The following is a 27,393-nucleotide window of genomic DNA, read 5'->3' as shown; positions in this document are numbered from 1 at the left end:
GGGCCTCACAGGCTGAGGGCTATAGGGGGGTGGGGGGAGGGGGAGATGTCCTGTGGGGGCAGGGCCGGGCCTCACAGGCTGAGGGCTATAGGGGGGGGGGGGAGGGGGAGGGGGAGGGGGAGATGTCCTGTGGGGGCAGGGCCGGGCCTCACAGGCTGAGGGCTATAGGGGGGAGGGGGGGAGGGCAGATGTCCTGTGGGGGCAGGGCCGGGCCTCACAGGCTGAGGGCTATCGGGGGTGGGGGGAGGGGAGATGTCCTGTGGGGGCATGGCAGGGCCGGGCCTCACAGGCCGAGGGCTATCGGGGGTGGGGGGAGGGGAGATGTCCTGTGGGGGCATGGCAGGGCCGGGCCTCACAGGCTGAGGGCTATCGGGGGGTGGGGGGAGGGGGAGATGTCCTGTGGGGGCAGGGCCGGGCCTCACAGGCTGAGGGCTATCGGGGGTGGGGGGAGGGGAGATGGCCTGTGGGGGCAGGGCAGGGCAGGGCCTCACAGGCTGAGGGCTATCGGGGGGTGGGGGGAGGGGGAGATGTCCTGTGGGGGCAGGGCCGGGCCTCACAGGCTGAGGGCTATCGGGGGGTGGGGGAGATGTCCTGTGGGGGCAGGGCCAGGCCTCACAGGCTGAGGGCTATGGGGGGTGGGGTAGGGGAGATGTCCTGTGGGGGCAGGGCCGGGCCTCACAGGCTGAGGGCTATAGGGGGTGGGGGGAGGGGGAGATGTCCTGTGGGGGCAGGGCCGGGCCTCACAGGCTGAGGGCTATGGGGGAGATGTCCTGTGGGGGCAGGGCCGGGCCTCACAGGCTGAGGGCTATAGGGGGTGGGGGAGGGGAGATGTCCTGTGGGGGCAGGGCCGGGCCTCACAGGCTGAGGGCTATGGGAGGAGGGGGAGATGTCCTGTGGGGGCAGGGCCGGGCCTCACAGGCTGAGGGCTATAGGGGGGAGGGGGAGATGTCCTGTGGGGGCAGGGCCGGGCCTCACAGGCTGAGGGCTATAGGGGGGAGGGGGAGATGTCCTGTGGGAGCAGGGCTGGGCCTCACAGGCTGAGGGCTATAGGGGGGTGGGGGGAGGGGGAGATGTCCTGTGGGGGCAGGGCCGGGCCTCACAGGCTGAGGGCTATAGGGGGGAGGGGGAGTGGGAGGGGGAGGGGGAGATGTCCTGTGGGGGCAGGGCCGGGCCTCACAGGCTGAGGGCTATAGGGGGGAGGGGGGGGGGCAGATGTCCTGTGGGGGCAGGGCCGGGCCTCACAGGCTGAGGGCTATCGGGGGTGGGGGGAGGGGAGATGTCCTGTGGGGGCATGGCAGGGCCGGGCCTCACAGGCTGAGGGCTATCGGGGGGTGGGGGGAGGGGGAGATGTCCTGTGGGGGCAGGGCCGGGCCTCACAGGCTGAGGGCTATCGGGGGTGGGGGGAGGGGAGATGGCCTGTGGGGGCAGGGCAGGGCAGGGCCTCACAGGCTGAGGGCTATCGGGGGGTGGGGGGAGGGGAGATGTCCTGTGGGGGCAGGGCCGGGCCTCACAGGCTGAAGGAAATAGGGGGTGGGGGGAGGGGAGATGGCCTGTGGGGGCAGGGCAGGGCAGGGCCTCACAGGCTGAGGGCTATCGGGGGGTGGGGGGAGGGGGAGATGTCCTGTGGGGGCAGGGCCAGGCCTCACAGGCTGAGGGCTATCGGGGGGGTGGGGGGTGGGGGGAGGGGAGATGTCCTGTGGGGGCAGGGCCGGGCCTCACAGGCTGAGGGAAATAGGGGGTGGGGGGAGGGGAGATGTCCTGTGGGGGCAGGGCCGGGCCGGGCCGGGCCTCACAGTCTCGAGGCCGTGGCCTGTGGGGCGGCCCCAATGGCAGCAGGGCCAGGGCCGGCCCACGGCCCATAGAGAGGGAGAGCGGCCCGGTTAGAAGGGCCCGCGTCGAGTCCCCTCCCCATTCCGAATGCGGATCTCTGCGGTTTGTGGCTTTAGGGGCGTGAGTATGTAAATTAGGTGCTTTCTGACTGGCTCATCGCTATGTCACTCAGCTGAGAGACCCCCCCCACCTGCCCCACTTTGAAAATCAGCGCTCGCCCAAGACGGCCGGAAGTGTGGGGCTGGCTGGCTTCGCGTGCCCGGAGTAAAGATGGCCTCCGCGGGCTCCGCCTCAGGTCGGGGAGTGGCCTCCCTCGCCTTTTTCGGGCAGCGTGGGCGGGGCCGAACGCCCGGTGTGGCGGCCGCTGAGTGCGCACGCGCGCCTGGTGCTGACAGGGGAGAGCTGGGGCTGGGAGTCGAGGCAGGTAGGAGGCGCCGCGCGCTCTCGGGGGGCGCGGAGGGGGTGGAGCCTGCGCGCGCGCTCCCCCCCCCCGGGGCAGTGCAGGGGATGGGTGCCCAGTTCTAACGCTCGCTCCCGGCGGGAGCTGCCTCTCTACCGTGCCCGGCCCGGGGGTGCCTCCGCCGGGGCTCCGTGCTGCGGCCGGGGACTGGCCCCCCCCGTCATTGGGGTCTGTCCTGGGCAAAGCGCGGTGGGGGAGGGGTTCTGTCCCCCCCCCCATTGGGGTCTGTCTTGGGCAAAGCGCGGTGGGGGAGGGGTTCTGTGCCCTCCCCCGCGTCATTGGGGTCTGTCCTGGGCAAAGCGCGGCGGGGGAGGGGTTCTGTCCCCCCCCCCATTGAGGTCTGTCCTGGCCAAAGCGCGGCGGGGGAGGGGTTCTGTCCCCTTCCCCACGTCATTGGGGTCTGTACTGGGCGAAGCGCGGTTAGGGTGGGTTTCTGTCCCCTCCCCCCAACATAGCGGTCTGTCCTGGGTGGAGGGGTCCTGCCCTAGGTAAAGTGCTATGTGAGGGGGGGTAAGGGTTCTATCTCCATTCCTCTCCATAGGGGTCTGACCTGGGTAGAGGGGGGGTCTGTCCCCCCCATTATAGGGGTCTATCCCAGGTAGAGCGCTGTCACTTCCCCCTGTATTGGCATCCATCCCAAGTAGAGTGCTGTCGGATGTCTCCCCTCACCCCCTTCAGGGCAGGTGCCTGCAGGGTGGGCCGTGCAGTACTGGTACAGTATGGGGAGCTGGTTCTTTGTCTCAGTCCCCATCCCTTGCTGGGATGTTATGTAAACAGATGAGCCGGGAGTAGTGGTGCCCCATCCCTCGTATTTCTATCTGTTTTATTATCTGAGAGATGAGGTGGGGGAGGTAATATCTGTTATTGGACCAACTTCTGTTGGTGGAAGGGACAAGTTTTTGAGCTTCACATCTGGAGAAGGAAACCAAAGTGGTCAAGCTAAATAGAAGGTAGGACAGATTGTTAAGCATAAGAGGTTCATGCATGTTGTAGGAGACCACTTCAAATGAAGTGGGCAACTTTATTTTTTTTTGTTTTATTATATATTTATTATTCCATGACCATCCAGGAAATCTTAAAAATCTAGCCAACTAGTGAAGGATTCATCTCTCCCTCCCCTGCATGGAAGCTACAGTCTGGTAGCGGTTTCCATTGTAATTTGCACTTCATTCGTGACTTTTATCTGAACACCTCAAAGCATTTCACAAACAAAAACTACATCTCATACCCCTTGGGAGCTGTAGGCAGTGGTGAGCTGGAGCCGGTTCACGCGAACCAGTTGTTAAATTTTGAAGCCGGTTTAGAACTGGTTGTTAAAGGGGTGGGCAAACTCCGGCTCGCGGGCCACATGCGGCCTGCGGGACCATCCTGTCCATCCTGCCTAAGCTCTCGGATGGGGAGGCTCCCCTGTGAATTTTCACCCAGCGGCACTCGGAAGCTTTGGCGCTGGGTCCTTCAATGCTGCCGAAGACCCGGAGCGACTAAAGAACATGCCGCCAAAGACCCGGAGCGACCGAAGGAACTGGTTCTTCAGCTTCTGGCAGCTCATCACTGGCTGTAGGTGTGTGTTATCCTCATTTCACAGTTCAGGAAATGGAGGCATGGAGTAGGGAAGTGACTTGACAAAGATCACACAAGAAGTCAGTGGTGGAGCTTGCGACTAGAACCCAGGAGTCCTGCTTCTCCATCCCCTACTCTAGTCACTAATCTCTTCTCAAAATTCAGTTTCAAGGGTGTCTGAATAACCAGGTGAAAACTTGATCTGAACTTGGACTTCAAGTGGAGATGATGTTGTCACCACTTCTTGAACCATCCCCCTTTGTGACAAAGCAAACAATTCCTGTATCCAGACACTGCACAAATAGTGAGAGTGGGTAAAGGAGAACTTGCATTGTTCAGTATTTTGAAGTTCTTTCTTGCATGGGGAAATGCTCATAACAATGTAGGTAAATGTGCTTAAACTGGTCCAGTGACATCTTTCAGGACTGAAACGTTACAAAGGTTCCTGACTGCCTCAATTTTGGGTCCTGTGACAGGATTCAGTAAGCCTTTCAGGAAACACCTTATGATCTGGTGATTGAAACCCCAGGCTGGGAGAGAGGGAATGACTGCAGTTTTCAAAAGATTGTAAGCAAAAACAAAAAAAAACCTAACTGACCAGTCCATACTGAAATGAGTTCTGTGGAGAAATCCTGCTCAGATACCATGATGATGGGTGGAGAAGAAATACCTAGACAGAGATGTTCTCTTTAACAGCATGAAAAGTGGCACCAATGCTTCTCAGCTTGTCGTACGCTTCCTGCTAATGCTAATGCGAATAATGGGCAGGTACTGAAGTGCTATACCTCCAGGGTTTCAGCACAGGAGTAAGAAAAGGAGTACTTATGGCACCTTAGAGACTAACAAATTTATTTGAGTATAAGCTTTCGTGAGCTACAGCTCACTTCGTCAGATGTATGCAGTGGAGTAGTTGGTGTGGTTTTTTTTAAAACTTGAACGCAAAAAACAAAATTAAAGTAACGTTAAATATCTGGCTTGTGAGTGAACCTGTCAACTTGATGTTTTATTTAGATTCTTATACCACCCTTATTACTTGTATCTGAGCACCTTCCGGCAGTTCACTAAGCCAGGAGACTAACATCTGTGAGGTGTGGTTCTTTCTCTTTCTCATCCTCTCTGTAAGGAAGAATTTTGTGTGCAGTTATGTCTCAGTAGGGGATTGTTTTAATATATTTTTAACCTGTACACATTGTTGTATGTTTGCTAGAGAAGGCAGTTGGAAGACAAGAACCTTGCATTTGGAGCAGAAGGTGGTGCTTGTGATGGTCATTAGTTCCTGCAGGGTTTGTCCTGCTGTCTGGGACAGGCCCCCAAGAAATCTCAGACTTTTGCACACATGAGCTTTACCCTTTTGGTAAAAAGTTCCATTCTGCCTGAGGAGCGAAGCTGTCTAGAAGGATCTTCATCCCGGAGCATGAGGCTGTCTTTTAGGTATGCTGGGCCCAGGCCACTGAGTGACTTGAAGATAAATGGAGATATGTGACACTATGCCATAAACTCATCTTTAAAGGCACGCTGTCATTGTCAATCTTTTGATACCAATTACTTTTTTTAAATGTTTTTTTTTCTCTGTTCTCTCACTGACAAGTTGCAGTCAGTTTCTCCTTTGCTAATTGACTACACAGGGAAACAGTGAAACTGACTATTGTGACAGGGTCGGGCCAGATGGCTACAGGAGAGAAATAGAAGGCAGATATATTAGCCCCAGGCTAAGTAGGTCCCTTTCCCCTGGGTAAGGTGACAGGGAAGGTTCCAGAACAATCAAGAACCTTCTAGAGACAATTAAGACAGGCTGATTAGAACACCTGCAGCCAATCAAGAAGCTGCTAGAAACACTTCAGTTTATGGTGTGCGTGTGAGGAGCTGGGAGCAAGAGGCATGAGGAGCTGAGAGTGAGAATGCGGACTGTTGGAGGACTAAGGTGTACAAGCGTTATCAGAGACCAGGAGGAAGGTCCTATGGTGAGGATAAAGAAGGTGTTGGGAGGAGGCCATGGCGAAGTAGCCCAGGGAGTTGTAGCTGTCGCACAGCTGTTCCAGGAGGCACTCTAGACAGCTGCATTCCACAGGGCCCTGGGCTGGAACCCGGAGTAGAGGGCGGGCCCGGGTTCCCCCCAAATCCTCCCAACTCCTGGTCAGACACAGGAGGAGTCGACCTGGACTGTGGGTTCAGAAAAATGGCCAAGCTGAGGGCTGCTGTGAACCTCCAAGGCGAGTAAATCCGCCAATAAGCACAAGACCCACCAAGGTAGAGCAGGAATTTTGTCACACTATGCACCAACTGATGTCAAATGCACAAAGTAAACAAACTGGATCGGGGAGGCTCTTGTTGCTTTATTTAGAAAGTTTAGTTGTTGTAATAACAGGAGGTACAAAAGTCAAACAGAAATGGCTTTCAAGATGACTGTGTCCCTTTAACCTTCCCAGTATTACAGTAGCTCATGTGTTCCTCAAATAGTGAGTTAATTTTGTATTACATAGGCACACCTGGACATTCTCAAACCCTTGGTTGTGGCTGTCAAAATAAGCTTTATTGTTTGCAATGTTGTAGCCATGTTGTCTCCGGGATACAAGAGAGACAAAGTGAGTGAGGGAACATCTTTTAGTGGACCAACTTCTGCTGGTGAAAGGAATAAGCTTTTGAGCTCCACAGAACTCTTCTTAGGGCCTAAATGTCTGTCGGCTTCTTCAGGCCTAAAGAAGAGCTCTGGGGATCTCAAAATCTTGTCCCTTTCACCACAGAAGTTGGTCCGGTAAAAGATATTACCTCACCTGCTCTGTCTCTGATAGAAGATTCCTACATTTACAGAGCTTAGAGCCAGAAGGGACTGTTAGATTATCCAGTCTGACCTGTATATCACAGGTCATTACATTTCACCCAGTTATCCTTTATTGAGCCCAATAATTTGTCTGACTAAAGCGAATCTTCCAGAAAGACTCTGTCTTGCTATGAAGACATCAAGAGTTGAGAATTCACCACTTCCCTTGGTAGGTTGTTCCAAAGCTTAATCACTTTCACTGTTTAAAAACTTGCGCCTTGTTTCTAATTTGAACATTTCTGGTGCCAGCTTCCAGGCACTTGTTCTTGTTATGCCTTTCTCTGCAAGATTTCTCTGCATTAGCAGCACCTGGTGTGTTTTTTTGTTTGTTTGGTTTTTTTTTTCCTCCCCATGAAGCTACCGATATATTATAATCAAGGCAGTGCTCAATCTTTTTGATAACCTAAACAGCTCAAGATCTTTAAATTGCTCACGACAAGACATTTTCTCCAGCCCTTGAATCATTTTTGACTCTTCTGCATCCTGTCCAGTTTTTCAACTTCCTTTTTAAAACGTGGACACATGCACTATATGCAGTATTCCAGTATTTGTCTCACCACAATGCTGTACAAAGGTAAAATTGCCTTCCTACTCCTGTTCAGTACTCCCCCAAATCCTTTTTTGAATCTCTGCTTTCCAGGATACAGTCCTCCATTCTGTAGGGATGGGCTGCATGCCTTATTCTTAGATGTATAACTTTGCATTTGGCTGTATTAAAATATACTTTGTTTGAATCAACCCTGCTTATCAAGCAATCCAGATTGGTCTGTATGACTGCCTTCTCCTCCTCATTATTTACCACTCTGCCTGTCTCTGTCCTTCACAAATGATATCCGCTGTGATTTTCTGTATACTTTCAGATCATTGATGAAAATGTTGAATAGCATTGAGCCAAGTACTGATTCTTGTGGAACATCACTAGAAACCCTCCCATTCAGTGGTGATTCTATATTGACAACTACTTTTTGAGATCTGTCAGTTAGCCAGTTCTTAATCCATTTAACATGTGCTTTTTGTTATGTAATACTAATTTTAATCAAGCTGTCATGTGTTCTGAAGTCAAGTGCCTTATAAAAATCTAAGTATTTTGCATCTGTGCAGTTACCTTTATCAACCAAACTTGTGATCTTTTCAAATAATGACATGGGTTTGTTTGACAAGACCGGTTTTCCATAAAACCATGTTAATGCAGAACATCAACTAATACAAATCGTGTGAATTATATAATCTGTGTAGCACAAAGTTATGTATGCACCAATGAACGTCATTAAGGGTGTGAACCAGTTTGACAGAAGCACGATTGCATAGTTATAAAAAAAAGGAGATGTTCAATTTCCTCCAATACGGGGATGTCATATGGCTGGCTAAGTAAACCAGCTGGGTGCCTCACTGTTGTGCTTAGCAATTAAAGTGCATGTGATATGTTTCCTTATTTGTGTTCTTCCTTGTCTGAGCCAGTTGGTATCACGTTATTGCACACACATTCCATTGCTTTATAAAAATACAGTTACAGTAGGAACCTATTTTCTGAGAGTTTGTTAGTATTGTCAGTTGGTATCCCATCAGTACTTTTCTGTAAAATCTACCTGCGTTAGCAATGACTGCCCAATGGACTCTTGAAGAAACATAGAGGAGTTAAGATTTCACAGGTGAGTTGCAATTGAATCCACAGCTGTAGCACTTGACCCCACTGCCCCCTTGAGAACAGTTAGAAACTCTGCAACAGCTTTATCCATCCATCCCACGGGCTCATGAAGTTAAGAATAAAGTATTAATGGTTTTATGGAAGATGGACCAGACTGTCTTAGAGTTTCATTTTGCTCTGGGGGTGGTGCTTGAGGGAAAGAGCTACGGTTGTTTGGGTGAACTTAACTATTAAATCTGGGTTTTTTGTAAAGGAGGAACTTTGCGGTGGACTTCTCAGGGGATTTTAACCTTGTATCTTTCTCACAAGAAGGGAGAACAAATTCAAGGCTTTTTTGACTGTATTAAGGTTGAAAGAATCAATCACATCAGAGTTTAAAGTTTTGTTGTTTTTTTTTGGCCTAGAAATCTCCACAGATTTTAGAAAAAAAGTATAAACTGCTGCTCAGTGATGAACAAGTCATTTAATACAATAAAGGTAAATTTATTGTAAAAGGTGAAAATTGCCCTTTATGGAAAGCTTGTATGAGGCCTTCCGTGCTCTGGAGAATCCCAAGGTAACAATGTGTGGAGTAGGAAGGGGGTGTATGGAATGGTGGTTACCTGTTTCAGAGTAGCAGCCGTGTTAGTCTGTATTCGCAAAAAGAAAAGGTGTACTTGTGGCACCTTAGAGACTAACCAATTTATTTGAGCATAAGCTTTCGTGAGCTACAGCTCACTTCATTGGACGCATCCGATGAAGTGAGCTGTAGCTCACGAAAGCTTATGCTCAAATAAATTTGTTAGTCTCTAAGGTGCCACAAGTACTCCTTTTCTTGTTACCTGTTTGTGCTCTCTCTGTGACTGGCTAGAAAACTAGGCCAGATGTTGCAAGAATCCTAAAATGCAATGCCAGCTACAATCTGCTAACATCCTTTGTAAGAAAGGCAGTGCCTTCCAGGTGTTTTATGTATGAACATTCTCTTCTTAGAGAATAGACTGTAACTGGCAGGAGTGACGCATATGTACTAAATGCAAACTTTGCAAAAGCTAAAGTTTCTGAAACTGAAACTGATGTGTGTATTGTTTTTTAACTTAAAATTCCAGCTTGGTAGTTGTGCTTATAAGATTCAGAATAACTGACAGATCTACCTCTCTTGAAACTCTTCTGGCCCTTATTTCTTGATGCTGAATATTGAAAAGTTCTGAAATATGTCACAAGTAACTTTACCCAAGGGAAAAGGCTATAAAAATAGCAGTGTGGCAAATTTAAACGTAGTGCTTTTACGGTTCTCAGAGCACAGTTAAGTTCTTTACATGCAAGTTCTTTATCATTTTATTCCTTTCATCCACACATTTACAAATGGAAAAAATGAATGACCTCACGACTACCCAAACAAACTTTAATTGCTTACAGATGTCAATGCTTTAACCATCTGTGAGAGATTATACATCTGTGATGGAGTCTCAGAGAAAAAGAGTAAAAAGCTTTGCTTACTTAAATCAACAGTATGGTATGTAAATGGCAAAATGGAATGTCTGTGGAAGCTCCAATAGCTCTGTTGCCTTTACAAATTCAGGGCGATGTACAGTGTTGGAGTGACTCTTTGCTCTGATACAGGGCTCCACTTCTCAAGATATGGAATTCTGTTCATGCTTGTGACAGATGCTGACAGCACTGGAGACTTTAAGCCCTCTGTTTTCTCACTAAATGTTTATGATTTAGTACTGCCTCACATTGAGTCAAAGTAGTAGGGAGATTTTTCTAGTCTGAGAATACATGGGAATAAAACTTAGTACGGTGGACAGCATCATTTTGGGCTCAATGGGGATATCCTGTATGGCCAGATAAAATAGCTCTGATGCTATGCTTGCACTGGTAAATCAGGAATAACTTGGGTGACTTCAGTGGCATTACCCCAGTATGAAACTGGTGTGCATGAGATCAGAATCAAGCACAGTGGGGGTTGGTTTTGGTTTTCTCTGCACACTGTAGCAGCACATGGTTTCTCCTCCAGATTCTCTCCTCTTCCATTTGATGAACAGTTTCCCTTTCATTACCCCGAGGGAATTCTGTGCCAAAAATTTAAAAATTCTGCACATTTATTGACAAAATTTGGAGGCTCCAGCATGGCAGCGGGGCACACAGGCCACTGACTGCACAGAGGTGGGAGATCACCCTGCAGTCCCCACTCTGTGACATAGACTCAGCAGTAAGGCTGCACACACTGCAAGGGCCAGGCCTTCCCGTCCATGCCATGCACACTAGATTTAGACAGGCAGGCTCAGCCCAGCAGGATCCAAGTGTGGAGGGGCTTGGTATGGGGTGATAGGGGTTGTGTGGGGAAATGTGGTTGTGGGCAGCTTGGGGGAGGGGAGTGTCTGGGAATGGGGGGGATCTGGATGAACAAGGGCTCACTGGTAGGGGGGTTCTGGGTTCAGAGGCAATGGGACTCTGCAGGGGGGGTCCAGGTGAAGGTGGTTGGGGCTCAGCAGTGGGGAGTCTGGGTGCTGGCTAGATGGGGTGCAGGTGCTGGCTTGGTGGGGCTCAGTGGGGTGGGGGGGTCTGGGTGCGGATGTCTAGTCAGGGTGGTCCAGGTGCAGATAGGATAGGAGTAGGAGTTCAAGTGTTGTGGGGCAGTCTGGATGCAGGGGTGGGGTCCGGATGCAGGGAGGTGGGACTTGGCAGGGGGGTGTGGGTGCAGAGGGGCTCCAGATGCAGAGGGTGAGGCTTGTTGGGGTGTGGCTTTGGTTTCAGGGGCTCAGTGGGAGGGTTCTGGATGCAGGGAGTGAGGCTTGGCGGGGCAATCTCGGTATGAAGTGGGTCTGGATGCACAGGGGTTGGGTGGACAGGAGAGCAGCTCCCCATACAGTGACCCCTCCCCCCCGATGGCTGAGGAGCAATGGGGGCAGGAAGGAGGTGGGTGTGAAGCTTCCTGCAGTTGAAGAGGTTTCAGCGGGGTGGTCTGACCCTGGTCGCTCCTTGCAGGGGAAGAGGAAGGCCCATCTTTCCCAGCCCTGCTGGGACTAGCTTCTGAGCCTGGCACAGGGTAGGAACCACGGGCTGGGGTGTGTCCCTGCCAGTGATTTACCTCTTTGCTTGCTGCACCGGATGCACCCACGCTGTTGGGGAGCGGCACATGACCGCGTTCGTGGCTTCCCTTTGTTTCCCCATCAGAGGGTCATTTTTCTGTGTGGAAGCAAAGAAATCTGCAAGGGATGTGAATTCTGCACACATGCAGTGGCACGGAATTCCCCCAGAAGTACTTTCATGAGAGAGTTGTAACTTACATGGCTGTCTTCTGCTTGCTTCTGTTGTGCAGCAGCAGACAGGTTGATATTACAGATGGGGGAGTACTGTGTGATCTTTAACTGTGCAGAGCCAGCACGGACCCTGAATGACTTCCTCTTTGATTTCTTAGCAAAACTGCAGTAACTTGATTAAATGTAATCAAGAATATTCAGGATGCTCTCAGTGAAGGACATAGGAATTAGCAGACTAATGGTCCCGTAAATCCAGTTCCTAATGCCAGGGGTGAAATCGTGGCCCTATTGACTCTCATGGGCCAGCATTTCACTCTAAATGTCGCAGTAGAAGGTGCAAAAGGTGCAGCAGGGGGAATAATGGAATAACCCATCCACAGAGAGTGTGTCTTCCAAACCTCCGTTAGAAAGAGGGACTGATGGGATAAAAAGGTGTCCCGCTTTAGTTCATCTAATGTAACTGCAGAAGTTCTCCCTCTATGTATAAGGGTGAAATCCTACTGTGCTTGTGGCCTCTACTTTCTTGAGTTCCTCCGGTTAATAGGTTCCATGTGTGTAGCTTGGGGAGGGAAGAGAGAAGGTTTTTTGCTTAGTTTGAATGTTCTTGTTTTTTCAATCTCCTTGCATGTTTTTGTGTTGAGGATAAAATGAAACATCCAATTTTACCTTCTCTGTTCCGTTCCTTATTTTATATATGTTAACCATGTCCCTATTAATCATCTTTCCTCTAGACTAAACAGTCCTGATCTCTAGTCCATCCTCAGAAGTCACTCCAGATCTTCAGTCGCTTTTGTCACCATTCGCTGGACCCCTTCTGTTTCTGCTAATCTATATTGACATAGGGTGACCAGAAGTGACTTTGACTTTGGCATTATACATATTCAGTGTTTTCTATGCCATTCCATAAGCATCCTAAAGTAAAGGTATGCCAGTCAAAGGACAGCTAAATTATGGCTTTTAACCCTTTTATTTAAAAACCACTTCCTTGATTACACGGGTAAAGTACCTTGTGCTATTGAAAACCTCCTTTTAGGATATCAATGTATCCTCTTCTTTCAGATTATGTTTTTGGGAAAAACAGTGCTAGATTAAATGAGGCAATGTGTGTTTTATCTGGATATAATTTGAGATGTCATACAATCTTTGATCCCTTGTTAATCCCCCCCAAATTAAAAAAACATCCCCACTTGAGGCTTGTCAGCATGTCTGTCTATAAATAAATGCTTATTATCTAGTAGAATTCCCTTCCAAGATCTGTTTTCCACTCTGGAGGTGTGTTGTTGTTGTTGTTGTTGTTGTTGTTTGTTTTTTAATATGGTATCAGTACAGAATTACAGCTTTAACTCCTAACACCTGATATGGACTATGTTGAAGTTAGATCTAATTGCAAAACTGAGTATTTGACTCCAAGTGGGATATTAAACCTCTGTGTAACAAAGTAACTGGAATAAATGCTGCGTACGATGAATGAGTTAGAAGGAAGCGATTGAGCATTCCTTGGGCTGGGCAGATAGCCATTCTTACGTTTGCCATAAAGTGCTTACGCTCCTGACTTCTGGTAAACGTTGAATGGGTCTGGAATTTTGCCCTCAAGTTTCATCCCAGCCCTTGACTTTTTTTTTCCTTCCTCCCTTGATCTAGGCTTGATGCAACTCCTAGTGAAGTCAACAGGAAGATACCAGACTCCCGTGGGAGCTGGCCTGGCCTTTAAATGCGTTACTTTCACTGTTAGGGGACTTCTTACACTGCTAATACTACAGAAATGACAGTGCTTTATGTTCATCTGCAAGTTAGCTTAATAAAATGTGAGTTCTTTCCGTAAGTGCCATCAGGCAATCCTTGGGACTCAGCTTTTTGTCCTGAAGATACAGTTCTCTTAACTGTCAATATATTTAACTTCCTTCTGTAAGGGAATGAGGACATGCCAGTGGGTTTAGTTGTATTGCAGTAGTGATTAGAGGCCCTAATCAAGATTCAAGGCCCCATTGTGTGAGAAACAGAAACCTCTGTTTCCTCCTTCTGGGGACCTGGATTCCAAAGTGGTTTATGTCCTGTAACATCGTGGTGTCAACTAGGTATTACAACCGTCTGGTATTGACTTTCCACATCACAAAACTACAATATAATTCAAAATTAAGTAACTTCTGTCTGAGCGAGACTAGCTGTAGCAAGTTATGATTGAGGTGCTTTGTGAAAGAAGTGTGCATGTGTCCGACTGTATCACACCTGCTTGAACTAGGGCTTATTCCTGCTGGTTTCCTGGCATTTGTTTTTGAGTCTAAAATTCACCCTGGTAACTCTCTTCTCCTTCAATTTGACTATCTAAAAATATCTGCGATTAGTTCGGTCTTCTGAAGACTGTTTCTGTATGCAACCATAAATCCTATTTCCGCTTGTGTTCTTGCCTTAAAGTATTGAAATAGCTAATCTACTCTATGGCAGACAACAAAGAGCATTAAAGTACAGTATATAAAAACTGTCAGTGTTCCTACTAGTAAACAGCTGAACCGAGGAGAGCCCTTGATCTAGTCCGATAGTTTGGGGCAAATGATAACTCAGCTTAAGGGAATTGCTTTACCACAGCAGATGGCCTTTAGCCTTTTAAATCCCATTTAAATCCACTTTGAACAACTGAGCAAAGCAATCTAATTCTGACTTGATTTGTATTGGCTGGTAAAGCTTACATGTGGGTGGGTGGGTGGGTGGGTGGATTTTGTGGGTTTTTTTTTTTTTTTTTTTAAATAAATGGATTGACTTAATTCTATAATTTTTTTTTTCAACAGGAGGAACTATGGACTGGCCCCCAACAAAAGTCAACAGATGCTGGGGGAAGGTGTCCCACCTGAAATAGAGATGATCTGGAAAGCTGAAGTACTCTGAATGAACCAACATGGGTTTGCGACTGTTGGGTTGTCTCTTTAATTTACCCACTGCTGTGATCTATGGGTCCCTGTCCCTCTTTGTTTCCATTTTGCACAATGTATTCCTCCTGTATTACGTGGATACCTTTGTTTCTGTTTACAAGATTGATAAACTGTCCTTTTGGATTGGGGAGGTAAGTTTCTGAGACATATGTTTTCCTACCGTTCTCAAGATATGCAGTATGATCTGAAACCAAAGCATCAGGTTAGAATATGGGAGAACATTTTGGTAGCTTAATTTCTTTTTTGGCAGGAAGTGATAAAGGAGCTAGTAGTATTAGGGCTAAATTGGGTGACCTAGCACTTCTCACTCATACAAATATACAAAGATAGTCAGTTGGGGTATAAACACCAGCAACTTACATTTTAAAGAGTGCCTTTCCTCTTGGAGAATCCCAGCACGTTTCAGACTACACGCAGCGGCGATGAAACACAGCACTGAATGAGACTTCTTGCGTGCCTGTGTCTAGATTTAGGTACCTGACATTAGGCACCCAGGTTTGAAAATGTTGGCCTCTGTGCATTATTCCATCACCTCCCAAAGCATGAGTTCAAACGTGACTTTGAGTCATGTATGAAAATGGGTGGTGTAACCCTATTTGCCAGTAGATTTTTTTTTTTTATACAACATAAAGCCATTAAAGAGTATGACTCTCAGCCTGAAAAGGCACAGTATGGGCACAGAATGGGCACAGAAAGGGGGTTTGCAGTATAGTGACAAGGCATATGTTGGGTGGTACATTATCACTATCCAGTACCAATTGGTTATTATCCCAAGGAACTGTAATGGGTCCCCATCTGGCTGCTGGTTACCTCAGTAACAAGACTTGACTGCTAAAGTGATTCATTGTGGCTTGTCTCACTATTGTATCTCTCTTTTCTAGACAGTGTTTCTAATTTGGAACAGCCTCAATGACCCTCTCTTTGGCTGGTTGAGTGACCGGGTATTTCTTAGCACACAACAGTAAGTTTTTGCCATTCATATCCTCCGTTAAATGCTGGAAAGTTAATATCTTGAGAGTAGGCTGTAAAAGATCATGTGAAAATGTCACCTTAAAAAGACTGATTGTTTGAAGAGGAATATTACCTAGGTATGAAAATCTTAAACTCCTCTGCTCATGGTATCCTGAAAAGTTGGATGTTGCCATTGTGGCTTCAGGGTTGGGTGCTGCTTGTCCATCACTTCAGTGTGTGGAGGAGGAGGTAGTCATCCACAAGCATAGTTATACTAATGCCCCCAGTCAAGTCACCTTGCGGGACTGAGTCTGGAACTCTGGATCTAAAAGCACGAGCCTCTGCTGCTTGAGTTAAGTCCCATTAAACTTGGAGTCAATAGCTGACGTACAAACCTCTATGCATGGTCCGTCCACTAGAGTGAGACAGAGCTACACTGTTATAACCCATTGAACAATCTGCATTGTTGTGAAGCAGACAGTGCTGGCCTGCCAAGAAGGGCTCTGTTCACTCCTGTGTGTTTGCTTATGTTCCTGGTGTTGGGGCCTGTTATCTCCTCACATTAGCAGAGCCAGATGGGAGCTGAACAAAGACACTTACTGCCCTGACAAATGCAGTGTTGAGATCGCTTCTACTGCCCTCTGAGCCTTTGCTATAAGGGAATAGAGGGTGTGGCAGGGACACTTCCCAGGAATTGTGACCAAAGTTTTTCTCTCCTCTTGCAGGTCAGGGGTGGAAATCTCCTCACCAGAAGTCATTCTTAAGAGACTTCAGGCACTGAGCCGCAATGGGCCCCTTTTTGCCATCTCTTTCCTGGCTTTCTGGGTTTCGTGGGCCCATCCAGGTCTACAGTTCCTCCTCTGCCTCTGCCTCTATGACAGCTTTCTTACCATGGTGGATCTCAACCACAATGCCTTGCTCGCAGACCTGGCTGTTTCTGCAAAGGACAGGACTAGCCTAAATTTCTACTGCTCGCTTTTTAGTGCCATCGGTTCCTTCTCTGTCTTCATGTCCTATGCAGTGTGGAACAAAGACGACTTCTTTTCTTTCCGGATATTTTGTGTGGTGCTGGCTCTCTGCTCTGTTGCTGGATTTACTCTGGCAACGTGGCTGCTAAGACAACGATTTGAGACTGAAGTGAAAGTGAAATGGGACCAAGAGTCAACTTTAAAAGAGTAAGTGGCACCAAACTACATAGCATCAGATAAATGCCCATCTGATGTTGTGGGTCTGAGTCTCGGATGGGTTCATACTTGGGGTAGCTAGTCCCTGTTGCCGCTGTGACTACACTCTTTTTAGCGTGCTAGCTCAATTTGCTGGGACTTGTACCCGCAGCTCCAAGTGTAGATATACCCTTAGTCTCCTACATCACTTTTCAAAATGGGAACCTAAGAAGCCCAAGTCGCTTAGGCATTTTTGAAAATTTTACCCAACAGCTGTAGCTTCGTCCCTTCAGAATTCAGAGTAGCCAAAAACAAACAAACAAACCCCAAAAAACCTAAGGCGATAGAGGGACAGAGTCCTGAGGAAAGACTTAGAAAACTGGCCCACGTTAACTAGTCTCTTAAAGTCAGATGTGCCATTGCACATGTCAGAAAGCATATTTAATCTGAGTGCAGCTACCCTGAATAGGTGTGGTGTCGGGAGTATCCTGCTTACAAGTGCCTGAGAGCCCATCTGCATTGCACTTCAGTAGTTGCATGTGTAGTTCTGCACACAATTATGTGACTGGCTGACTAAAAAAATGGGCTCTTTGTGTCTAGCTTGGCTAGCTGACGACTGGTAGGCGGTTTTCATGTCTCCCTACAAGTACCTAAGTGTAAATACCAGTGAGGAAAAGGGGAGTTACTCGAATTGTGTATAATTGGGGAATTATGGGATGAATTTAAGAGAAGGAAGATTTAGGCTGATGACCAAGAAAGGTATCCTAATGCTGAGATCTCCTGGGCTGTGAATAGGCTTCCAAGGGAAGGGTTGTGCAATCCCCATCTCATGGGACATCTGAAACTAGGCTGGGGCATAGCACTAGTGAATGCATTGCTGACAGTAGTCCTGTTCTTGGTGGTAGGTGGAAGCTACAGGTAACTTTTTGTCCATCCCTTAATTTCTAGAGTAGACACTAATAGTAAAAGGTCTGTGCCTGTTAAAATGTCAACACAGCATTGTCATAGAAATGTACTTGGTCTCCCTTTATCATGAGGATGGAAAAAGTAAATGTATCTTTCTTGTCTGTCTTACTGCCTGACACTCGCTAAGCAGCTGGCATCTGCATACTGCTCATTCCAGTGTTCATAACTCACTGTGCCCTCGCGCTGCCCCCTCTGTTGTATCCACTTGTCTCATCTCGTAAACTTAGATTATAAGTGCACTTTAGGGCAGGGACTGTCTTTGTTGGTGCAGTGCCTCACATCCTGTAGGTGGTTCCACAATAAAACGAACAATAAAGATTGGGACTAGAGTAGTAGGAATCTGTATTGGACTGTAATAGCTGCCCGGGGGAGGGATGCTCTTACTGGTGCAGATTTGAGTTGCTGACTCACTAGGCAAATATTCCAAGTTTTTGATGACCCTGGTTCTGGTTGTGGCTTCCATCAAGGAGCAAATATCCTGCCAGCTTCTGACTTGCTCCGTGAACAGAAAAGATGAATGGTAGGATGAGGAAAATAGCCAGCATTGCATCAGTGCATGCACTTCTGAGCAAAGCAGGGAGCCCTGAGTTTACAAGCCCCTTGGGAGTGCGGAGGAAGGGGGATAACAGAAATTCTCACATGTGCAGAAACAATTAGAGTGGTTTCATTGTCCCTGTAGACTGTACATTGAGCAACCATCTGCCCCGCTGGAGAAGAGGATTACGCTGGGAGAATATCTCAAACAGCTGTCCCGGCACCACAACTTCCTCTGGTTCGTCTGTATGAACCTAGTACAGGTAGGTCTAGCACGCACGCTCTAACCTAGTGATTCAGATGAGAGCTGTTATCCAAGCCAGTCTGAAATTGATTCAACAGGATATTGGTTCCTTATGAGGAAAGTAGTGGTGTCCGAATAATGCCATAACTCCTTTTGGTGCTTTCTGCACGTGCTTGTGTGGCTTTGCGTCGGCCAGCTGTTCTGTTACGGGGGGACTCCCTGCGGGGTCTGAGGGTCTTACTCTTCCATCTACAGCCAAGAGGGGTGATTAAGTGTAGGCTGAGCTCCTGCTTCACTAAAGAGTGGAAACTCTCAGCCCTTCAGAGACCATCACGTGCAGTTTAACAAGGATGCTGCATTTTAATGCCTTATCATGGCTGTTGGGGAGAATTACTAGTGCAAAAGCAATGGCCAGAGAAATCCTAGTTCCTGTCATCGAATGCCTTTGAGAACAGCTTGGAAACACGTTTTTTTTCCCAGCCTTCCTGGGAGAGCACTGAACCTCCCCTTCTCCCCCCCTCCCCCACATTCCTGAGGTTCATGTCACAGCCACTGGGCTCTACTCAGAGCTAGTCCTCAGCTAGGTGCCCACAGAGATGACTGCCAAACAACAGAACACTCTCCACAGCATTGCTGCAGCACTTGCAGCCTCAGTTGTCTCTGAGTGTCTCTGAGTCCCACACAGTAATGTACAGAGTAGCTGCTGAGCTGGCCTGGCCTGGCCTGGCTGTGGGCCATTCATGGTGGCCATCTGTCTCATGGGGTACAAGGGTGTAACTGATGGCTCTCAGAGGCGGGTGCAGATGGCTCTGCAGACAGCGTGCTTTATTTATACAAATGCTCTGATGCCAACTTCTCTGCTTTACAGATCCTACCTGTAAGAATTGCATGTTACCCTGTCACTAGTCTCCTAGTGGAGTGGAGCCTTGCACGCTATTGGCTTAGGCTTCCTCTTCTTGCTCTGAGTATTGCTGGTCAGTTAATCTTTGTGCTGTTTTGTCACAGGTTTTTCACTGCCACTTTAACAGCAACTTCTTCCCTCTCTTCTTGGAACACTTGCTGTCAGATCGGATCTCTCTCTCTACAGGATCCTTCCTACTAGGTGAGCCTGCGAGGGGAACTGGAGTAAGCAGCACCCTAGAGCTGATGGGTTGGTACTTGGCTCAGCCCTGGGTTCTTTCTTCGAAAGCACTGAGACTCGGGAGAAAGGTGCACTCTTTTCTCAGGGCTCCAGGAGTGACACTTGGCCTACCTATCCCCAGATAGAGCCATTGCTGCTACCATCTTGGATCTTAGACTTTCCCCTCCCTTCACAGACACACAAGAAATAATCTCTAACACTTTTCAGGGGCAGGATGGTGATCTGGTCAGCTCTGCAAACCTGGGTTCAACTCCAGACCTGGGGGACAAGACCATGAGCTCAGTCACTTTCTCTTAGTTGCTGTTGGAACGTGCCCAAGCTGCCACCCAGATCTGCCTGATTGGCACTGCAAGGTTCAATGGCGGTTCAGCTCTGGAATACTAGGGTTGTCTCTGGGTCAGGGCTGAGATGCATTGGCACTGCCATGTCGTCTGACTTACCTCCCAATGCTCCCATCTGTGAAATGGGGATAACACTTTCCTTCTTCACGGGAGGGTTGTGAAGATCTTTGTGCAGTGCTTGGGACGTAAAAAGTACCATGTAAGGGCTGAGTATTTCCATTATCCCCAAACTCACTCAGTTTAAAAGTCTAGCTGTTCTGTGGTTTTCTTTCTAATGCCCTGCTGGATGAATTGTGCCTTGTCTTGTCTCTGCTCCGTCTCAAGGCACTGCCAGATGCTGAAACTCCCTTGAACTGTTTGCCTCTCTCCGCAGGTATTTCCTACATCGCCCCTCATCTCAACAACCTCTATTTTCTGTCTCTCTGTCAAAGATGTGGGGTTTACGCAGTGGTGCGAGGGCTCTTCTTCCTGAAACTGGCTCTCAGCATCATCATGCTTCTAGCTGGACCCGACCAGGTGTATCTGCTCTGCATCTTCATAGCCAGGTAAGTTGCTTATCTAGGGTTTCATTGACCTCTGCGCCTATAGGTGAGCTGGTAGAAGCTGTCCAGGTGGTTAGCCACCCCAGGGAGGCTGTGAGGCATCTCCATTTTACAGCTGGTGAATCTCAGGCATACAGGTGAGGCATAGTCATGCAGCAAGTCACTGTCAGAGCTGAGAGTAGAACCCAGGAGTCCTGACTCTTGACCAAGTGCTCCAACCACTAGATCGTGTTGTCCCTTCTAATGAAGAACTCCCTCACCTCCGATGGACTGAGCAAGATGAACTGAACAATCCATGATTACACCACACTTCATAAAAACCTTGTTTGAGAACAAATGAGGAAATAACATGCTCTTCTCAAAAATCGGGCTGTGTCTGCAAATGCTGGCTTGGCTCTGGTGTGTGGGACTGTCCTCACATAAGCAGGGATGACTAAGGGCAGCTGCTTTCAAACATACTGTCATCTGGTTTGTGAACTCAACTTGTGGGCATTGCCACGTGACCTGTTCCTGGCAGGACTGTCCCTGGACCAGGTGAACCACCACAGGTCAGCAGGCTGTACAATGGACTCAAGTGCTCAAGACGAGGCAGATGGTTGTTCTCTGGATCAACTGCATCTTTGTAGTTCTGGGTTGGTGGGAGGAAGGCTGGGCTTGTGGCTAAGGCGCTAGCCTGATACTCGGGAGCACTGGTTTCAGTTCCCAGCTCTGTGATGATGTGATCTTAGGCAAGTCCTTTCTGTGTGCCTGTTTCCCCAGCTGTAGAATGGGGCTAGCACCCGCCTCAGAGGGGTGTTTGATGTTAAACTTCATGTAAAGTGGCTGGCAGGTGCTAGAGAGAGGCAAAGCAGCATGGTTCTGTGTCAGCCCTCTCTGTATTTAAGTGCCCCCTGTTTCCACGTTCAGCTGTGTAATGCCCTTTCTGCTGTGCTCCGCAGTAACCGGGTGTTCACAGAAGGAACGTGCAAGCTGCTGAACCTGGTTGTCACTGACCTGGTGGATGAGGATTTTGTCTTGAACCGCAGGAAGCAGGCTGCCTCAGCGCTGTTGTTTGGGATGGTTGCCTTGGTAACCAAGCCAGGCCAGACCTTTGCCCCCCTGATTGGCACCTGGTTGCTCTGTACTTATACTGGTAAGTGACGTAGGAAGTGTTGTCTGGGGACAGCAGTAGGGTGGGGCTGAGATGAGTGCCTCTGCTGGCTTTTGTGATGTGAAATACTTGGACAAGGTCCACTGGCAACATAGTCTGCAGGATGTTTTATTACTTAACAGGTTGTCTAAGTTAACACTCCATGTACCTTTGCACCCATGCCACCTGGGGCGGTACTGTCAGAGCTAATAACCTGACCGGGGAAGGCCTGGGCAGTATTTGTATGGGAGACCAGCTGGGTGGGAAGTGGTTGTAGTGATTCACTGTGGGCGTTGGTACTGGACCCATGTGCTGCATTTCAGTGAAGGATTAGCTTGACACCACCACCTACCTCTCATGTTGAGAGACATCAGATTTGAACCCAGGCCTGTGAGATAGAGATCTGATACTAATCCATCTCCCCACACCTGTGCTGAACTCCTCCCTAGCAAGATCTGCACCCCTCCGCCTGTGCATTGTTATCCCAGGGACACTGTATCTGAATTGCACTGAGAGTTGCTTGGGCTATGGGACCTTGTGTTCGGTGGCTGTGAAGCCCAGACCCCTGAGTGAGGTGTGGTGAGCTCCAGGTTACAATGGTGGTCTGAAGGTGCGTGGCATTTTTACAGTTTCTAGCTGAGTCTTACAAACTGTTTTGGCCTCAGGTTATGACATTTTCCAGCGGGCCCCTCTGAGCAGCGTGGTGAGCGCCCAACCAAAGTTGGCATCCAACGCAGCCTGGGAACCAACTCTGCGCCAGGGCTGCTTTTACCTCCTCGTCTTCATCCCCATCACATGTGCATTACTGCAGCTCCTCAGCTGGTCGCAGTTCAGCCTGCATGGAAGGCGCCTCCAGACGGTCAAGTCCCAGCGCCAGAGCCTGACTCAGAGTCGATCACAAGAGATCAAAATGATCTAGATGTGCCTGAGCCCTTCAGCTCTCACTGGCTCTGTGCTGTGGGTGTGGTTACGCCTCTCTACAGTCCAGGGGATGCAGACTGAGGCAAAGGGGCTTGCTGGTTAAGAACTGAAAGCGTTTACAATTCAACTGTGAAATACTCACAATGCAGATGTTTCCTCGCTCCAGGGGACAGTCGGTTTGGCAGGCAGGTACTCCAGAGACAGGGGTGACAGGTGCATGCTCAGATTGGGGGTGTTTGCTCAGGCTATCAGATGGAGTCTTAGGTCTTGCACTTTCTGCACCCAGGGCCCACTGAGGTGCTGCTGATCTCAAGGGAGGGTGGGTGACAGTGGCATAGAGTAAAGGAGACAGACATTCTAACACAGTCTCTAGTGCAATATCTCACCCCATGGGGCATCGGTGGGAAAGCAGATGCTGTTGGGCCAGCCCAGTGGTGGTTTTGTGCAGTTCCATCCCGGAAACCTGGGCTCAGGGCAGCTCTGCATTAGAAACGTTACCAGTGTGCTAGTTAAGGGAGTAACTTGATTTTGTGTTTTACTGGCAAAAGTCCCAGTGTAGACGCAGTTATACAGGCAAAATAAAGCTTTTGTGGATAAAGCTTATTTGGTTCAGGGAACTGGTATCAGGCACACAGGCAAAAACACTCTTGTGTTGCTACAAGCTGCATCTCCACGTAGCCCTACCTGCAATCCTTTCTAGTGTGGACTAGGCCTCTGTCTCCTGCCCTGCTCTCACTCCCTAGCTCACCAGTAGCAGGTAGGGTTGCAGAGGCATTGTGGTCATCGCCTTCGGGGCATGGATGCTGTTCCTCACCAGGCCCTGCAGCCAGTTAGGGGGCAGGCATGACATTCTCTGGCAGGGGAGGGCTGGAAGAAGTGGTGACTCTGAGGCAGGGCCCTGGAGTTAGGGGTTTACTGCATGAAAAATTGGGACGGGGGAATCTTTTGGGAATTGGGATTTGAGACTCTTCGGTGTAGCTACTCCCTGCTGACGTAATGTCTTACACCTAATTCACTGCAGAGAAGTGACAGTTCTTAGATCAAGCCCATTCTGTTGGGTTCAGGACAAGCCTGTTCCCCGGAATCATTTAATGTGAAGCAGAATTCCTTTAGCAAGATCAACACTCGTATTGCAGCTGCAGAAGTCTCTCCTGGGATGTTACTAAATGTGACACTTCTTGAAGTCATTCAGCAGCCCAGAAGAAGCTGGGGGGACTTGCCCATTGAGCTGGGAGCCCAAATGAGGGGAACTCTTTGCTCAGAGTCCCAGTGTTAATCGCTTTCACGCAACCTGCAGAGGCTTGTGTGAACGTGATGCCGGACTCCCTGCAGTGAACGGGCACCTTCCCCGTGTTACTGCCTTTCATCGGGGGTTGCTTATCTGCTTCTTTCTCTGCTAAATGGCTCATGGTTCTTGAAGCCCATTTTGAAACACAGTGTAGGACCTCCTGATGCAGGGAGGGGTTGCTCTAGAGCCAAAGGAAATTGATACAGCAACACCAGCTTTGTTGTGGACCTGTACACCAGCAAGACCCATACCCGGTGAGAGCGCTGAGCACTATAACCCCATCTCTTTGCAGCCTGTAAGTAAGATGGCACAGGGCCTTACCACACAAGCCCTGTGTTCACAAAAGCATTCATCCCTGCAGTACAAGTAATCCCCCTGAAATCAACAGAACTGCCTCAGCCCAGAGCTGTAGGATTGAGCTCCATGGAACCAAACTGTACCTGGTAAGGGGAATAGTTCTGTGTCTGCCCCAGTCTGGGGGCAGTGGAGACTCTATTTTAAATCATCTTGACAAACCTTATTATGAGCCTACGACTGAGCCTCTCCACTGCTGGGGAGGGGAAGCTCAACCCTTCTTGTACTCCTAGTTCTTCTCTTCTACCATTAGTGAAATTCAGGCCTCATTGAAGTTGATGGTAAAACTCCCACTGACTGCAGTGGGGGCAGGATTTCACCCCATCTGTGTAAATAGACATTTGTTTTATGTCATCCGAGAGTATACGTGCTGAGAATTTAGAGCAGTATCTAAACCAGTGAGAATGGCAGCTCTGATGATAAATTGCTTAGACTTTTTTGTCTTGTCTTGTTTTAAACCATGTCCTAGTGGTTGACTGACTAGCTCAGCAGCCAAACAGAAGTTCTGGAGCGAGATAGCAAGAGGGGTTGAAATCTACAGAAGGCCTTGATCATGCTGGGGTCAGAACAAGCACACATTTGTAGCGAGCACAGTTCTGATCCGGGTTGCATGCAGGGGCCGTTGATCTGTGAAATCCCCTGACTGGTTTGTCTCGGAATGGTTTATGCTGAATCTATTTCTGCTTGAGTCAGCAAAACTGGATCATGACCAAGATGCATCATGCAAAACATTTTGGGATTTGGTCTCAGTTTTGGCTGGAGGCAGACAAGCACCCGCCTACTCTCTCAGCTGTAGGAGAACAAGGAAAGCATGGGGAGCAGGTGAAGGCCAAACTCCCCCATCATGTATGTGCTGTGTATTCAGTTAGACACCAGCTAGGTGCCCCCATTGGGGCTTCCTCTTGTTCTGCTGTTAAGGGTGGAGCCAGCCAAACTACTGCCATTTCACCTCAGGACACAGCCACCTCGGGTCTCAGACCAAGATGTAACGAAGCTGTAATCGTTACTGCCTGGAGGTGTCTGTATCTTATTTATGTAATTTTTAACAAACTTTGACAGATTCTTCATTTCCTAATGAGCTGATTAAAAATTACCTTTTCTGTATTGCTGTTCTGCGGTTCAGTGTGGGCTGGGTGAGTTAATATTGGCAGTTTCTGGAGTGCTTTACAAACCAGCTAATGCTGGAGAATCACTTTTCAACTTGCTAAGCTTGGTCTGAAGAGTTCTGAACTAGATTGCTCCTCTTGGATCTCAAGCTCCCAGCATGAACCAAGTGGGATTTGTAGTTCCTGAGGTTTTGGCCTTTCATCGCCAGTAGCTGTTGCACACAAACCAAATACCAGTGTCCTCCCAAATGCTCCTCTCAAGTTCTTTTGACTGCAGCCTGGGCAGGTGCTCCCTATCCAAACTGCAGCCCTTGTGGCAGACGGTGCCAATTTTGGTTTTGTTTGTGACTGGGCTTTTGTATCCTTGGTATCTGACCTGTTCCAGGTTCTGCCGGGCTTGGAGCACCAGTCTCTTTCCAAGCCCATTTCCTTGGGCAACATCACCCCACAGGTGCTGCTCTGAACTGTAGACTGCACACTTTTCAGTCTTGGACATATGCAAGGCAGCCATATGGTCCCCGCTCCAAATGCCTACACTACTTTTGCTTCAATTCAGCCCAGTATGGCAAATCCCGCTTGGTTCTCTGGCCTGAAAAACCTGTTGCTGGAATAGGGGAACCTAGGCTTTCCCTCTCCGGAGGGTTCCGTTATTGGCATTCATCTCCAGAGAAACCGGAGTGTGTGAATGTTACTGATAGTGCACTCTCTGCATGGAAAACGTTTGCCTTGGTGCGTATCTGTTTGAGGTTCACACTCCCCTTTCCCTAGTATCTTGCTTTGCATCCCTCTGGTGGTTCTTCCGTTCTTTGCAATGGCTATCAATTTTATGTGGGGGGAGGGCCATGGGGGAAGGGAGGGAATTCAATGGTGTCAAATCTGGTGTCTGGCTCCCCTCATTTTACATTCGGCTGTTGGCTCTGAGTGCAAGTGAACTCGCAGCCCCATCGGTGCACAATCCTCCTTCCCCCAAATACATTTTGAGTTTCTGCTGACAAAAGCTTTACCTGCTCCTTCCCCATCAGTGTTAATATGGCTTTTCCATCTGCTCGGATTCCCCTTCCTAGCAAATAAACACTCAGTGGCCGGAGCCAGTGCTCCCCCTTCCGGTGTGGTTCTGCTCCCAGTCAGCTCTCCTGGTCACTTTTCTGCTCTGCTGTACACTTGGAAGTGAGGGAGCAGCCACTCCCCTGGGCCAGTTCTCTTCTCTGGGTGGAAAGTAGCTGAATCCATTGTTTGAGCAGGTGTACTTCTACCCACTGAGAGGGAGCACAGTACTGTCACTGTGAGCGGGAGGGGGGTGTGTGTGTAAGGACTAGGACTTACTCAGATATTTTACCACTTCCCCTTCCTCCTGGGCTTTCCTCCCTTGTCGCCTCAGTGGTCTGTTCTCCCAAAGAAAAGCTCAGACATTGGTCTTCAGCTGGCACTGAACGAGTCACAGCCACCTTCAACTCCATTCCTGCAGCGCTCTATTCTCTGGGAAAGCTGTGGGACCCGGACACCATCTTAAAGCTTGGGATACAAGCGCCTTCAGGGTAGCACCGGCTGAATTATTAGAGCAAAACTGGTGTGAACACCAGTGGGCCCCCTGTGGCAAAGGATAACCCCTAAGCCCAGCTGTTTAGCCAGCTGAGGGTACATCTCCCTTGGCTATAGTTTTCCTCTATTTGGCACCCTGCTGTCTCCATGCTCTACACAGAAAGGAAGTGCTTTCCCTTCCTCTCAAAGCCACCCTGTGACAGGATAGGAAGGGGGCCAGCCCCCTATGGAACAGCTGTAGCTGAGCAGTGACCATTTCTAATTAAATCAGTGCATGAGTAAGCGGAGATAAAACTAGCCACAGGTGACTGAGGAGCAGCCCAGGATCATGATTCACATGCAGCTCCAAGGCAGGAAGCTGACTGAGTTAAATACAGTTCAGGGCTGGCACTTTCAGTGCATGCTCCACCTGCTACTACCTCACCATTGATGCTTCAGACAAAACAGGAAATGAAAATGCAAAGCAAGGGCTGGGGAAGCTGTGCTGGGATCCTCTGAAGTAATTTCTGGTCTGGCTCCTGTGTGTTCTGTTCTAGAACCATTGGCCTTCAGCCTCATGGGGGCTCGTCTTCAGCAGTCTTCTGCTCCACAGAATAGGAGCAGGCGCCAGGTGGAAACTAAGTCCAGTTTATAGGTCCCTTGTAAAAACACTGTCTTGTACTTGTTCTGGCCTGGCTTCCAGCTGTGATTACGGG

The 27,393-nt window shown here is 48.9% G+C and overlaps 1 protein-coding gene across 2 annotated transcripts; it reads left to right on the top strand.

Moving 5' to 3' along the window:
• The first annotated feature begins 2,177 nt into the window (after positions 1-2,177).
• On the top strand, positions 2,178-23,733 carry MFSD13A (major facilitator superfamily domain containing 13A). 2 transcript variants are annotated; one of them, XM_074959459.1, is made up of 10 exons: positions 2,187-2,254; positions 13,197-13,360; positions 14,339-14,610; positions 15,361-15,440; positions 16,156-16,605; positions 18,239-18,356; positions 19,343-19,439; positions 20,193-20,364; positions 21,300-21,493; positions 22,156-23,733. In XM_074959459.1, the coding sequence occupies exons 3-10, from the start codon at positions 14,446-14,448 to the stop codon at positions 22,407-22,409; spliced, it is 1,530 nt and encodes a 509-aa protein (XP_074815560.1). In that variant the 5' UTR covers positions 2,187-2,254; positions 13,197-13,360; positions 14,339-14,445; the 3' UTR covers positions 22,410-23,733. The 2 variants fall into 2 exon arrangements, with proteins under 2 accessions (XP_074815561.1, XP_074815560.1); XM_074959460.1 differs by lacking the exon at positions 13,197-13,360 and having other exon boundaries at positions 2,178-2,254.
• The last annotated feature ends 3,660 nt before the right edge of the window (positions 23,734-27,393 follow it).

Source organism: Natator depressus, chromosome 7, assembly GCF_965152275.1.
Source record: "Natator depressus isolate rNatDep1 chromosome 7, rNatDep2.hap1, whole genome shotgun sequence".
NCBI lineage: Eukaryota > Metazoa > Chordata > Testudines > Cheloniidae > Natator > Natator depressus.
The sequence above is the reverse complement of the archived record's forward strand: the minus strand, read 5'-3'. Positions and strand labels throughout refer to the sequence as shown.